The sequence below is a fragment of the Nelumbo lutea genome, chromosome 1, assembly GCF_056320005.1.
Source record: "Nelumbo lutea isolate HS-2025 chromosome 1, American lotus-T2T, whole genome shotgun sequence".
Taxonomy (NCBI): domain Eukaryota; kingdom Viridiplantae; phylum Streptophyta; class Magnoliopsida; order Proteales; family Nelumbonaceae; genus Nelumbo; species Nelumbo lutea.
In genome coordinates, this window is record NC_142684.1 from 64418148 (window position 1) to 64432782 (window position 14635).

At 39.9% G+C, this 14635-nt stretch overlaps 1 protein-coding gene across 2 annotated transcripts in view; it reads left to right on the top strand.

Annotated features, from left to right (window-relative positions):
• LOC148874942 (high mobility group B protein 10-like) overlaps nt 1–13755 on the top strand; it is a 46449-nt gene extending 32694 nt beyond the window's left edge. For both annotated transcript variants that reach the window (XM_088963917.1, XM_088963916.1), the window contains 4 exons: nt 1882–2044; nt 2135–2218; nt 2745–3106; nt 13334–13755. In XM_088963917.1, the coding sequence (XP_088820043.1) occupies nt 1882–2044; nt 2135–2218; nt 2745–3106; nt 13334–13414 (690 nt within the window). In that variant the 3' untranslated portion in view covers nt 13415–13755. The remainder of the gene's footprint in view (nt 1–1881; nt 2045–2134; nt 2219–2744; nt 3107–13333) is intronic.
• The last annotated feature ends 880 nt before the right edge of the window (nt 13756–14635 follow it).

A 14635-nucleotide genomic window follows, 5' to 3' on the forward strand; every position in this document is an offset into this window, starting at 1 on the left:
TTTTGGGTAATTGTATAAGCATGGTGTTTTATTTCTCAAAGAAAGTATGTTTTAGATCTACTTAAAGATACATGGAAGTTAGGGGGTGGTCCTATAGAGAGACTGGATCAAATAGGCCCTAGTGTCTTTTTATTTCCTATATTATTATTTGTTATGTTTATGTTAATGGGCCTGTAAACGCTTTATTCATTGTTTTGTGTTATGTTATGAGCTGGCTACCCCATTAAGGGCATATTTGTAATTATGTCCTCTTAGATTAGATTAATAAAAGTAATTACGAGAAAAGAGAGGGAACTGATTGAACTCTCTTCTCTTTCTCCCTTCTTCTTTTACCATCTTCTTCTTCACTTTTCTTCAAAATTTCAGATTGAAATACCTTTTTCTTTTGGGGGTTGGTTTACATCTGATCCATAAAAAATTTCAGACAAATTCTTCTGAGGATAGTCCATTACTATACTTGTATATGGCCAACCCAAATATTTCATACACCATGTAGTACACATCAGGCAGCAACTGAATGCATCCTAGCTTACTTGAAGGAAGTTTTAGCAAAGAAATCATGTATACTTTGTGGTGATCACATGAAGGTGGAAATTTGCTTGATGATAGATGATCTACATCAGGTTATTGTGTGCTTATAGGTGAAAATTTTAATGTGCTACAAAAGTAAGAAACAATTTCCAATTTCTAGTTGTGTGTTCTAGTGCAGTAGTAAAACATAGAGCCATGGAACGAGGAGTTTTAGAGGCTTTGGTTGTGTTCTTTAATTAGGAAGTTGGGCATTTAAATTGACAAGCCAGTTATGTTGCTTCATGATAATCAAGTAACTGTTAACATAGCCCATAGTTCAATACAACATGACAAGGCAAGGCATATTGGGATGGACAAGTCATTTTGCAAGAAAGAAGGTGCTTTCTGGTGAAGTTTGTTTTCCATTTGTCAAGACCAATCAACGGTTCAACACCTATCAGATAATTTTACGAAGGGTTTCTCTTGGTCTATGCTTGAGTTCAACTGGTTTGTGCAACATTTTAGTATGAGTAGGAATCTTCTAATATATTCCTATTATATTTATTGAAGGCTGATAGGGAGTTGATATATTTTCTATTTTCTTGGTTATTGATGCTGTTAAAAGGGAAAACCCAGGGGTGCTCTGGTAATTTCCATGTCGTAGAGTGCTATATAGATAATGGAAAAGGGCGATATACCTAGTGCTTTTTTCTCCTCTCAAATCTGTTTTCTGTTGCTCCATTTTCTCTCTTTTCTTCTCTTTTACTTCCCGCTTTAATTCGTATTTTCAAAACTAATTTAATAATCAATTGATTTCTTAGAGAAACTTTTGTGATGTTTAGAATGATGATTTGTAAGATGCTATTTATTTTCAATGCATTTTGAGTTATAAAGATCTATACTAACAACCTAATGTGAATCTGTTTTAGCTATATGAACTCAAATAAACTACTCTTAACCAAAATGCCGATAGTTTTTTCCTACGCATTATTTTGCTGGGCCAAAATGCCTAAACACTGCATGGCTGCCTTAACTACACTGCTGATAAAAAGAGGGCTTTTCTCTCCTTTTTGTCATGAGAAAGAGAGAGAGGGCCACTGGCATGGAACTTACCACAGGGGAAGGTGATGTGGTAAATATGTGGAATTCTTTTGTAAGTCCATTACCCAATGCTGGTCTTTTCTATCTGAGCTCTTGGGTGGAGAAGATTGGATATGGACATAACAAGTAGGGTCCTTTTGTCAGCTAAATTGCCATGTGTAGATTCTGGATCACTTTTTTTCTCTTTCTCCTGTTTACCTGTATGTGTGCATGCATGTGTACATTGCTGGTTTAGAGAATATGATTGAGTTCTCTCTTGAACCATAACAGGTTATAAGAGATCGCAAATGGAGAGATGTCATTACCATTTTCAATTTCCCAAGCACCATTACTAATGCATCCTTTGTATTGCGCAAGTACTACATATCATTGCTTCACCATTATGAACAGCTGTATTTCTTTCGTAAAAACAGCCCTTCAATCCAGGCATCTGGTATACTTTTACTTTGATCGTTATAAGTTCTACATGTTTTATTTTGTGCCTATGTATTATAATTTTGTTGAATGCTATGTTCTTATACAGATTCTGTACCCAAAAGCCCTGTCAGTTGCACAGGAGCCACACCATCTACTAGTGAGAAACAAACCACCACGGATCAGTTAGCAGGTCATACACTAGTCTTCTTTTCCTCCTGGTTTTTGTTTGAAGCATATTCTATGTGAAATGATTGTGAACAATAAAGAAATAACAAGGATTTGTTCCGCTCTGCTGTTTTAATGCTGATTTGAATGCAAGCCTTCACGTGTAAAACATAAAGCAACTCAGGGCCAACTCTGCTGTTGAATGCTTGGGAGAATTGGATCCTTATCCAGAGTACAGAAACCACTGCAATTAGTCATGGCTGCCAAAGCATATACATAATAAAACCAATTAATCATTAAAAGGAACGAGGAAAAAAAATAAAAAAAAATGAGTAAGAACCAAACCAAGAAAACTGTTGTTTAGCTTGATTATTCAGAAGATTGGATGTGGCTACTTGTTTGAGATGGCTGAGCTATCCTATTCTTATAGAAATTTATAGATGGTACCTTGTATAAAATATTGATGGGGAAGTGATCCCTGCATTTTATATTTCTAAGAATTGGATCTCTCCTATAGAATTTGGATGCTAAAAGTTTTTGGTCATCTACAGGAACTTCAGAATTGAGTGCTGGATGTCAGGTTACTGGGATAATTGATGGAAAATTTGACAATGGATATTTAGTGACTGTGAGTTTTGGTCCCAATAAGCTGAAAGGTGTCCTGTATCATGTTCCTCCTGAGTTACAGATGTCTCTGAGTTCTAATACTTCAACTGTACCTCCTCGTCGGCACCGAAAAAGATCCAGGTTGGCATTGAAGGATCCCTCTCATCCTAAACCAAACAGGAGTGGTTACAATTTCTTTTTTGCTGAGCATTATGCCCGACTGAAGCCTCTGCACCATGGGCAAGAAAAAGCCATCAGCAAGAAGATTGGACACCTGTGGAGCAAACTGACTGAGTCTGAAAAACAGGTCTGGTTAAGGATTTTATCTTTTTTATCTCTTGCAACTTCATGGTTGAAGTTCTTTCTAATGCTTGAGTGGCTACTGGCTAATCCAATCCCTAAACTTGCTTACCTCAGCATGTATGGACTGCTTTCTTATATTATGAATGTACAAGTTAGAGGTATCTTATTCTAAATGTGTAATAGGTGGGTAGCAAGAATCTTGGAGATCATGTCTAGCCGCCTACGACACGTTTTCTAGGCCAGTCATGTCTGATAAATATCATGTTTCCTGATGGTGACATAGGTTACTGTTAGTGTAGGGGTATTTCTGTCTTTATACTTAGATTAAGGTTGCTGATCTGTACTATTGTGTTAGAACCAGTGCCCCTTACTTAAATAAGGGCACATATGTCTTTTCCATTAATTTTAATAATAAAAGCACATGTCTGGCCGAATGGGAGTTATGTTCTTTGACTTCCAATTCGAACCAGATTTTATTCTTTTCTCTCTCTCTCTTTCTTCCACCTTTCTATCTCTCTCTATGTGACTGATCTCAGACAAACAGAACTCCAAGGCAGGTCGAATCATAACATGGTATCAGAGCCACTCGAATTTGCCTAGATTTCTGTCTGTCTAGATTTTTGTCTGCCTAGATTTCTATTCTTTGCGCACCCTATTTAGGGTTTCTCTTGATTTTCCTGCATTCAACTGGAGATTAGGGAAAGGGTTGAAAAGGAGTGATCGCCCTCTCCCCTTGGAGGTTTCTATGCCTTCAGTCGTGTCTTATGTGGTCGGTTGCTATGGTTTCTAAGATCGCCCTCTCCTAATCGACGAAGAGAAGAGGGCCGATCTGTGTGGTACAGTGGCTGTCTTGTGTGGACTGATTTTCTGCTCGTGTGGTTGTTCCTTCAGTGATAAGGTAAGAGATTTCTGTGCATGATTTATGGTGTGGATCAAATAGGAAGTATGTTTTAGATCATATGTTGGGGTTTCAGACAGTCGCGTGCTGAGGTTTATGCTGTTTTTGTGTATTTTGAAGGAAGAGTTGTGATCATATAGTGGCGAGATTTCAGGTAGCTGTAGGAGTAGGGTTTGTGGTGTAAAGAGTACACTTTTCAGCAACAACAAGTGCTGAAATCAGTGTGACGAGTTTGATCTAGTCGGGTGCAATGTGCATAATTCAGTGGTAATAGAATTCAGCAAGTGTGCAGAATCGGTGATAACAGAATGGGAGATAACAGTGATTGTAAACCTAATGTGATGGTGCCTACAGACTACCTGAATGTTTAGATGACCTCCATTAAACTAAATGGAGAGAATTATGTGCCTTGGGCTAAATCCGTCGAAGCCTTTCTGAAGGCAAAGAAGAAGGTAAAACATATAAGAGAGGAGAAACCCTCCACTGACTCTCACGAGTATGAAGATTGGGAGCAAGAGGATGCTTAGATCATCACATGGTTATGGAATAGTATGGAACCCAGGATTAGTGTAAACTTCATGTTTTTTGACACTACTAAAGATGTGTGGGATCATGCGAAGAAATTGTACTCGGGTCAGGACAATACAACCAGAGTGTATCAGTTGTATCAGGAGTACTTTAATCTACAACAGGGCGATCGGGGTCTTGAGGAGTACTATGCCAGTATGAGAAACATACGTAATGAGTTGAATGTCTATCACCCTCTCACTTCTGATGTCAAGATTCAGCAACAACAGAGAGAACAACTAGATGTGACTAGATTTTTGGTGGGACTGAAATCTGAATATGAACCAGTACGGGTTCAGATACCAGGAGGATCAGCTCTCCCCTCTTTAGAAGAGGTATTTAAACGACTCCGGAGGACTTCTATTGGATCTAATGAGAACTCTAATATCTCAGATAGATCTGCCTTTGCTGTGTTGAGAGGCTGTGGTGCTAGAGGTGGAGCTCGAGGAGCTCAGTCTGGCCGTGGTGGTAGTAGTGGTCCGGTGTATAGCCGGAGTGGCAATGGTGGGCCTACTTATAATCATGGTGGTGGTCGTACTGGGGGCAGAGATTCAGGGGAAGTCCGTTGTAGAGGACATGGCTCAGGCCCGAGGAGGTGCACTCATTGTGGTATGGCTGGACATACCATTAACTATTGTTATGATCCACATGGGCCACCCTCAACCTGGGCTAATCATGCCGTGACTAGTGACACCAATTCCAGCTTTAGACAGAAGAATCGTTCATCTGATCAGATAACTCCTACATCCACAGATGGTCCCGTGAAGGAAATGGTGAATGTTCCCCGTTGATGAATATGAGAGGTTTATCCAATCACAGCAGAACACGGCGACGTTCGCTCACTCAGGTATGGCTTGTTTGGCATCCACACCCAATCCCTAGATCATTGACTCTGGAGCCTCCGATCACATGACTGGAACTCCAGGTGTGTTTTCTTCCCTATCTCATTGCTCAACATCACAATTTGTCACCCTTGCTAATGGTTCCACATCCTCAATTTGTGGTGTTGGTAATGTTGACCTAGACCCTGTATCCCTCTCCTTAGTTTTCTATGTTTCTAAATTGCCTTTTAATCTTATGTATGTTAGTAAGCTGACCAAATCACTTAACTGCTTCATTACTTTTTAACCCTCTATGTGTGTTTTTTAGGATCTCAAGACGGGGATGAAGATTGGTGAAGGGCAAGAAGCTGGTGGACTGTATTATCTTGACGGTGGTGGAAGAACTTCAACAGCTCTCTAGTCATCCCTTTCTCCTCTCCAGTGGCACTGCTGATTTGGTCATCCGTCGCTAAAAGTCTTGAAGTCTTTAGTTCCGTCTTTGAGTCAACTTTCTGTTTTGGATTGTGAGTCGTGTCAGTTTGGGAAACACCATCGTGTTCCCTTTAGTTCTACGGTTGATAACCATGTGTCGAGTCCTTTTTCTTTGATCCACTCCGATGTTTGGGGTCCTTATAAAGTGATGTTATATAATGGATATAGATATTTTGTCATTTTTGTAGATGACTTTTCAAGGATGACATGGCTCTACCTAATGAAAGAAAGAAGTGAATTGTTTACCATTTTTCAGAAATTTTATGCTGAGATTTGTAATCAATTTAGTATTCACATTAAAGTTTTCCGTTCTAATAATGGCCGCGAATATTTATCGTCATCATTTCAAGAATACCTGGACCAACATGGCATTATACATCAGACCTCATGTACCTACACCCCACAACAAAACGGGGTGGCTGAGAGAAAAAATCGCCATCTCTTGGAAACAGCACGATCCCTCATGCATTACATGAATGTTCCCAAACCCTTTTGGAGTGGTGCGGTGCTTACCTCTTGCTTTCTGATTAATCGGATGCCCACGTTCATCCTTGATGGTCATTCTCCGTTTACGATCTTGTTTCCCGCCCTGTCTCCGTTCCCTCTTCCGCCTAGGGTATTTGGGTGTGTCTGCTTCATCCATAATCTGGGTCCCGGGAACAACAAGTTCAATGCTCATTCTCTCAAGTGCATCTTCCTTGGCTATTCTCGGACCCAGAAAGGGTATAAGTGTTACTATCCTAGTTCTCGACAGTCCTTCGTGTCAGCTGATGTCACCTTCTTTGAGTCTACTCCATTTTTTTTGGGGTCCGGTGATGCTTCTTCCTCCTCATCACCTCCTCTTCCACTTCCCGTTGCTGACCCTCTTCCCCTTGTTCCAGCCGTGACCAAATCCTTGCCTCCGGTGCCACCACCTGTTGAACGCCCACCTATCCGTCATGTGTATACACATCGCCCATGCGTACAAGCTACTATTCCTCCGGCTACATCTCCGTCGATAGATCCGGCTCCAGACCCGAACCCAACATCTGAGCTTGATCTCCCCATTTCCTTGCGGAAAGGTAAGTGCACTTGCATCCTTCATCCTATTTCTAATTATGTTTCACTTACTCACCTTTCCGCCTCCCATCGCCAGTTTGTCACCTTGTTATCATCAGTTGTTGTCCCTAAGGATGTCCAGGAAGCCCTTGCCTCTCCAGGGTGGTGCCGTGCGATGGAAGAAGAACTTTCAGCCCTTCATCATAATTATACTTGGGATCTCACCGTTCTTCCTCTTGGGAAGCAAGCTGTTGGTTGTAAATGGGTTTATAAAGTTAAGTATCTGCCTGATGGTAGTGTTGAACGCCTGAAAGCGCGATTGGTTGCAAAAGGGTACTCCCAAACCTATGGTATTGACTACACAGAGACCTTCTCACTAGTTGCTAAGATAGGGTCAGTTCGTGTTGTGATCTCTCTTGCAGCTATGTATGATTGGTCGCTATATCAGCTTGATATCAAGAATGAGGCAACGACAAGTCGTAGATTCCAATTTGTCAACACTTGTTCTTTTAACATGTGTCGGACAACCCCAAATCTTCAACTGTCTTACACTTGGTTTCTTACTAGTCCAAAGCTCATAGGGAGTCTTCGGAACGGATTTGGTTAGAACCTAGTTCAACAAGTATATCGCAGTCTCTAATGCGTAACTCCAAAAGGCTGTGGGTAATTCTGAGTGTACAATAAGTGATCAGACCATATCCAATAAAGTCTGGTTCCTCCTTTTTGATACACTGTTTAATTGTAGTGTAGCAGGAGGTGCTAGTTGTGATACTATCTCATTTTCCTTGAAATAGTCCCTGAATTTGTCAGAGAGATATTCGCCTCCTCGATCTAACCCACTTCAAGGAATCTATGTCCAACATAGCTTCCATATAAGTCACGGGATTCTTCTCACTAGTCGTGGCTTCCACCAAGTAACTTTCTTGGTCATAGCCGTAACGAACTGGAGGCTTGGATGCCCAGGTAGATCTCCTAGGTTGGTTATTATTTGGAGCTTATGGGACATCTCCCACTACTCCTGAGCACTCCTCATCAAGAACAACTTCCTGATAATGATTGTTCAGGATGTAATATTCCTCCAAGAAATGGACATTTCAACAACAGAACACCTTCTGCTCTCCTGGGTCATAGAATAAATACCCTACAGAGCCTTTTGGGTTTGCATGGTGACTTACTTGAGGAGGTCTACATGGAGCAACCTCCAGGGTTTGTTGCCTAGGGGGAGGATGGTAAGGTGTGTAGACTAAGGAAGGCTCTATATGGGCTTAAACAGTCTCCTTGAGCATGGTTTGGTAGGTTCAGTGAGGTAGTAAAGAAGTTTGGTATGAAATAGTGCCAAGTTGATCATTTTGTATTCAGTCATGACTCTACGGGAGGAAAAATACTGTTGGTGGTGTATGTAGATGATATTGTTATTACCGGGAATGATAACATGGGTATTGACAGGCTGGAGACTTATCTACAGGATCATTTTCAGACAAGGATCTTGGTAAATTGAAATATTTCTTGGGGATAGAGGTAGCAAAATCTAAGTATGGTATTAATCTATGCCAGAGGAAATATGTGCTTGATTTGCTGGAAGAAACATGCTTGTTGGGTGCTAAAACAATTGAAACACCTATGGACACAAATACTAGGCTAAGCAGTGATATGGGTGAAGTGTTTGAAGACCCTGGCAGATACCGGCGATTTGCAAGTAAACTAAACTACCTAACCATTATTAGGCCAAACATCTCATTTGCGGTTAGTGCGGTGAGTTAGATCATTCAGAAACCTCTGATTCCTCATAGGAATGCAACTCTGAGAATTGTGAGGTATTGAAAAGGGGCTCCAGGTCGCGGTTTGATATACAAAAGTGGCGGAAAACTTGAAATAGAAGGGTATTCTGATGCTGACTGAGCTGGTTCTATGTCTGATAGGCGGTCTACCACAGGCTATTGCACTTTTCTGGGAGGCCACCTGGTAACATGGAAAAGTAAGAAGCAGACAGTCGTGTGGCTAAGGAACCTGGTGACATGGAAGAAGTAGTGCAGAAGCAGAATATAGGGCTATGGCGCATACTGCTTGTGAATTAGTGTGGCTAAGGAACCTTCTACAGGAAGTAGGGTACAACATCAATACTCCAATGAAGCTCTATTTGTGACAATTAGGCTGCAGTTCATATTTCTTCTAATCTGGTGTTTCATGAAAGAACCAAGCACATCGAGGTTGACTGTCACTTTGTGAGGGAGAAGGTGCTGAATGGAGAGCTTGACACTACATATGTTAATATAGGAAACCAGTGGGCAGACTTATTTACAAAAGGCTTGAGTCGGGGAAGAGTGGATTACATATGTAACAAGCTGGGAGTATATATAGCGTAGGGGTATTTCTGTCTTTATACTTAGACTAAGGTTGCTGATCTGTAATATTGTGTTAGAACCAGTGCCCCTTACTTAAATAAGGGCACATATGTCTTTTCCATTAATTTTAATAATAAAAGCACGTCTGGCCGAATGGGAGTTATGTTCTTTGACTTCCAGTTCGAACCAAGTTTTCTTCTTTTGTCTCTCTCTTTCTTCCACCTTTCTACCTCTCTCTACGTGACTGATCTCAGACAAACAGAACTCCTAGGCAGGCCGAATCATAACAGTTACCTGATAGGAAGATACATCCTTGCAATAACTAGGGTTCTTCATCCACCAAATCAGAAAGTCATTCTCTCATTCTATATATACATGTGGTAGTGGTTGATTGCTTTTTTGTGTTTTCATTTTCTGATTATTGAATCAGGCTTAGTTGGGTTGACTATTATTTGATTAGAAATCCGACAAGATCCAGAGACTGTTCAAACATAAAATTAGATCTTGTTCCAATAAGATCTAATTAGACATGAGAGATCAAACTTCATACTTCCATGCCACCTAAAAAAAGGCTTTTTCAACCCCTAATTTTGGAAGAGTTTGCATCATAATCAAGTTCTTGTTTTTAATAAACCATTGTGCATGATCTATACCTGTTTATTTTCTGGTTTGTAAACTAAAATATGAAGTAGTGATCTAATTAGAACTTCTGACATGTTTATCTTGATCTATTATGAGTTCCATAATTTTTTGATGAGTAAAACTTTATTAATTTAGAACTTTAAACTCATACAACAGCCCTTGAAGAGGCGTGAGCTGCACCCTTTCCCAACAGATTACAAAGAGACTAGAAAAAAGGAACAAACATTACAGCTGAGCCAAAACATAACTTCCCTATTTGCCCCTTGCTTGGCTAAGCCATCAACCAATGCATTTGCTGATCTCCCCACCCATTCTATTGTTACAGACATATTCCTTGTCAGCCACTTAAATTTCTTGATTTCATTCTTATAGCACCATACAACACCCTAGGGTTCTTCAACCACCCCACTACCACCTTGGATTCCCCTTCAATAAATAGTTGCTCATGCTCTACATCCAGTTGATTTGCTCTACACTCCTTGTAAGTAGTTCTGGCCTAACAGAATCTCCAAATTCCAAAGGACCTGAGTAAAGAAATACCTCCCCAAACTCATTTCTCAGAATCCCCCATTCCAGAGAGACGTGGATCGCCCTGATTGCTCCCATCAAAATTCATCTTTAATGAACCTTTAGAAGGGGGAACCCACCTTATAACTACCCTGCACCTTGCTACTGCTAACCAATTTCTCCATAAATCCTTAAAGGAGAATTGATGGAAGAGTTCCATGGTCTTAAACCAATGTATTGCCCTATTCAACACACATTCCTTCAAATCTTGGCTGCTCCTCTCCTCCTGGAGGATTCTAGCATTCCTTTCTTCCTAGATATCGTCCAAATCAAGGCTGCTCTGGCACATCCTAGATATCCTCTTTTTTTAAGCCAAGTGAAGGTAGAATGGTTAAAGATCAAGATCATGCATACTTTTGCTGGCATATTCCACCTGCACTCAAACATCGAAAAAAGCAATTCCATAATTCTGCAAATTCCACCTTGCCCCGACTGCTCCCTGGCAGTTCCATCATTATTTATGATCTGTATATAAATATAACCATATTTTATGTCACACTTGACTTTATAACAGAGTATGAGAACATTCAGTTTTATAGGATCATTTGCAAATTTGTGTGTTTATCCTAGATCCATAATTCGAAATTGTGTAACTCAGGCTGATCAAGTATGCATGGTTGAATTCTTGTTGAAATGCAGGAATTAGTTCCATTTGACCTTGACCATTGAATGATTGGGGAGAATATTAGAAATAAGGTAATACATTAAGTGCTTTGGGGCCACATACATGAAGCTATGCCCCAAAATGTTGTGAACAATGTGGGAGTCAGGTGGCTTTTGATTGTATCCTGTATTCCTGTATAATAATGGTAACTATTGCATAGGATTTTTTTTTTTATATATCAATAATCACAACCAAATAGGGATTGCCTTGATGGCGAAAAAGAGAGGGAAGCCTTGGGCTAACCAGAAGGGACCTGTACAATAGTACAACAACATAAAGCTGGTGTAAAAGAAAATTAAACAATACATATTGATAATTTGGCCTTATGCATGGTTGCAAAAGGAAGAAGCTGGACTGTGGAATTGTAGCAGTGAAAGGAAGAAATTCAAATGGTTGATATGAGACATGGAAGTGAGGGTTAGTTGGGTGAAAAGGATAGCTAATGGTTTTGCTGATGCTTTGGCAAAACAAGGGGTGGGAAGTAATCAATTGTTTTGGGCTCAATTGTAATAGTTTTTTTTTTTTTTTAAATCTTTGGGGAGAGTTATAGAGTTTTTAGCTCTCCCCCTTGTAATTCATTTTTTTCTGTCTTAATGAAATCTGAAGTTATTGATAAAAAATAAAGATAATTTGACCTTCTTGATGTATCCCTGGACCTGGTGGTCCTTATATGAGCTCCAATATGTGAACTCCCTCATTGACCGAATGATGGGAATCAACTTAAGGCTTATCAAAAGAGAACCAAAGCTGCTCCCATGCTTATTTGGCATCATTATGATAATGTGGGGCCCACATGGGAGATGCGTGAGCAGTAGATCCCAGAGTTTCCAATCCATCTATACTCTGTGTGGTTGAATTTGCTGCTGGACAGGGCTTATTTATCTTTCTTACATTTCTGGACAGCAAGGGTCTTTTTGTAATTTTGAATGGGGGTTTTGTTTGGGAACAGATCTAAGTCTAGTAATTTCCCTTTGTTTGTAATTGTTTGGGGGCAGGTTTAGTCAAATCTAGCTTCTTTTTGTAAGTGGTTTGGTGGGCATCCTAACTTGGGGGGCAAGTTTTTTCCTTCGGAATCTTCTTTCTTATTAAGCTTGTATGGCTCATTTGGAGACAGGTTTGGCTAATAAACAAGGAAAGTTCTCTACAAATTTGGTTTGATTTCTAAATTGGGGGTGTGATTGCCTAGGGTTTTTATCTTATTTCCATCTCTTCTCTTCTTTCTTTGTTAGTTCTTTGTTTTGTGCTACACATCTAGACCTAAGTTGGTTGCAGGAAATAGTGCTGAATCATAAAGATCCTGCATCACCAGAGAATCTGCCAAGACATTAGCCAATCAGGGGGACCAAATAAAGAAGCTGTTCAAAGTGAGAGTTAATGCATTTAACTTCTATAATTAAGAATCTGAGAGACCAGGGGCCTTCTGCAGCTGCCAACATCCAACCAATGAGTACTCAGCATTCACTCTCCAGAAACAAATGAGACCATCCTGAAGAAAAGTCTGCATTATTCTATATTAAATGTAGCCAAGTGTACAATTTAGCCCACAAGGAATTGCCTTTTCCCACTGTGTTTGAAAAGCTCATGATAATAATTTCTTCATGGTCTCTGAGAACATCACCAATACCTGAAGGTCCACTGTTGCTCAAAGCACATCCATCAAAATTAAACCTGGATTACCCTATTCCAGCATTTTTTTATTAGAGTACGAGTATCTGATGCTGGATCCAGTGTTCCTTCCCATGCCTTTTTCTTATCACTTCTGCTTCCAACTCCGATCACTATGAATGGGGCAATCTCAAACTGGCAAAATCTAATTAGTTTCTACTTTCTAGTTTGACCCTTGCATTAGATTTGGCTGCATTGAGGTTGTTTCAGATGGATAAATTATATTATCTTGTTTACCATCTACTCTGGACAAATTTCACATATTAAAACCCAGTTTGCTACATATATCCAGCCATTTGTGTGTTGACTTTTTGATAGTACACTGATAACTATTGTGCATTGAATATGCTTTGAAAGCCCGCATGCCATAGACCATCCATCGGATTAAGGCGATATTTGATCAAGTTCTGAGAAAACTACCAAATATGGCTCCTTTACTCTTATATATTCTCTTTTGGATTGTGAACACCTAAATCTCCTTTGAATATTTTTATCTATTAATTTTATTTATTATTTACACTTGCTACCTTAACAGGTTTATCAGGAGAAAGGATTGCAGGATAAAGAGAGATATAGGAGCGAAATGTTGGAGTACAGAAAATTATCAAATGCTTGAAAACTTCAATATATCTGAGGTCCTTTTCCTGAGGTTATTGATTTATCTTAATACCTTTGGTTTCTGTCATCTTCCTGCGCAGATTGTACAAATGGCATGAACCTATTGATCAAGGTGTTGGAATGAGAGGAAACAGGAGGCAACCTCCTGCAATTTTTTTCTTTTTTTTTTTTTCTGGAGGCTGGAAGGGATTACACCATTGTCACACAACATTCAGGGAAAAAATATTTGCAGGTGATTGTTAAATGAATGTTTTCATTTAAAAGAACCACGTCTTTCTTAACCATGAAAGTTTTCATTGGTTAAATATTGAAAAGATCTATTTTTAAGTTGTTTTTCTACGGCAGGGGTGTGAATGCAGTCAATCTGTACGAAACATACAATCTCCTTCAAAACCAAAAAACCCATTTTTTAACATGTATCAAACATAAAACACACACACACACACAATCTCCTTCAAATCTAAGTCATACTGCTGGAGCCTGAGGACTGCCGGAGACAAGATAAGTGGAAACAGTCTTCCCATTGGATTCTTCTGTTTGATCTTTTAATGAGAAATATCTTTTATCCTCGATTCCTCTTTTTCCCAACGATGATTTATGTAACAAGATCTAGTTTTCCAATTTTATGGCCTGATCATCAATATTTAGTGCTTTCCTAGGTCTACTGGTACGTGTCTCAGTGGGACCTTACTCTGGACAGTTCTTACTTTGATTGTTGACATCAGGGTTTATGTTTTGGCTGTTCTCATTCTGTTCTAGGTGGTCTTTCATGATGGTTTTCACTCTGTTCTGGCCTTCTGGGTGATTCTTTCTGGGAAGTAGATTCCAGTACCAGTTGCTGCGTATCTGACCAAAGAGAAACCGGATTCAGTCAGTGCAAGCTCCGTTCGAACAGCCTTTATGGCCTTGCATTGAGAATGTCTCCCCATGAAATAAAGCACAGACGTATGGAGATGCTTCCAAGGCTGTAAAGGCTGTTCGAAGTGTTTGAATGGAACTTGCACTGACTGAAGCCGGTCTCGACCAAAGCACCAAAAAACCAACCCAAGACTGTTGAAGTAGGTTAAGCCCAAGTCTTCTAAGGTCTGGTTCGTTTTCCTGTAAATGTCAGTGGATAAGGTGGTGGGTTTCGTGGAGTGTTTCTTTGCGGTTGTAATCAAGGTTCAAAATATCGATATGCCGATAGGAGTGTATCGGGCAAATTGATACACATTTTGGA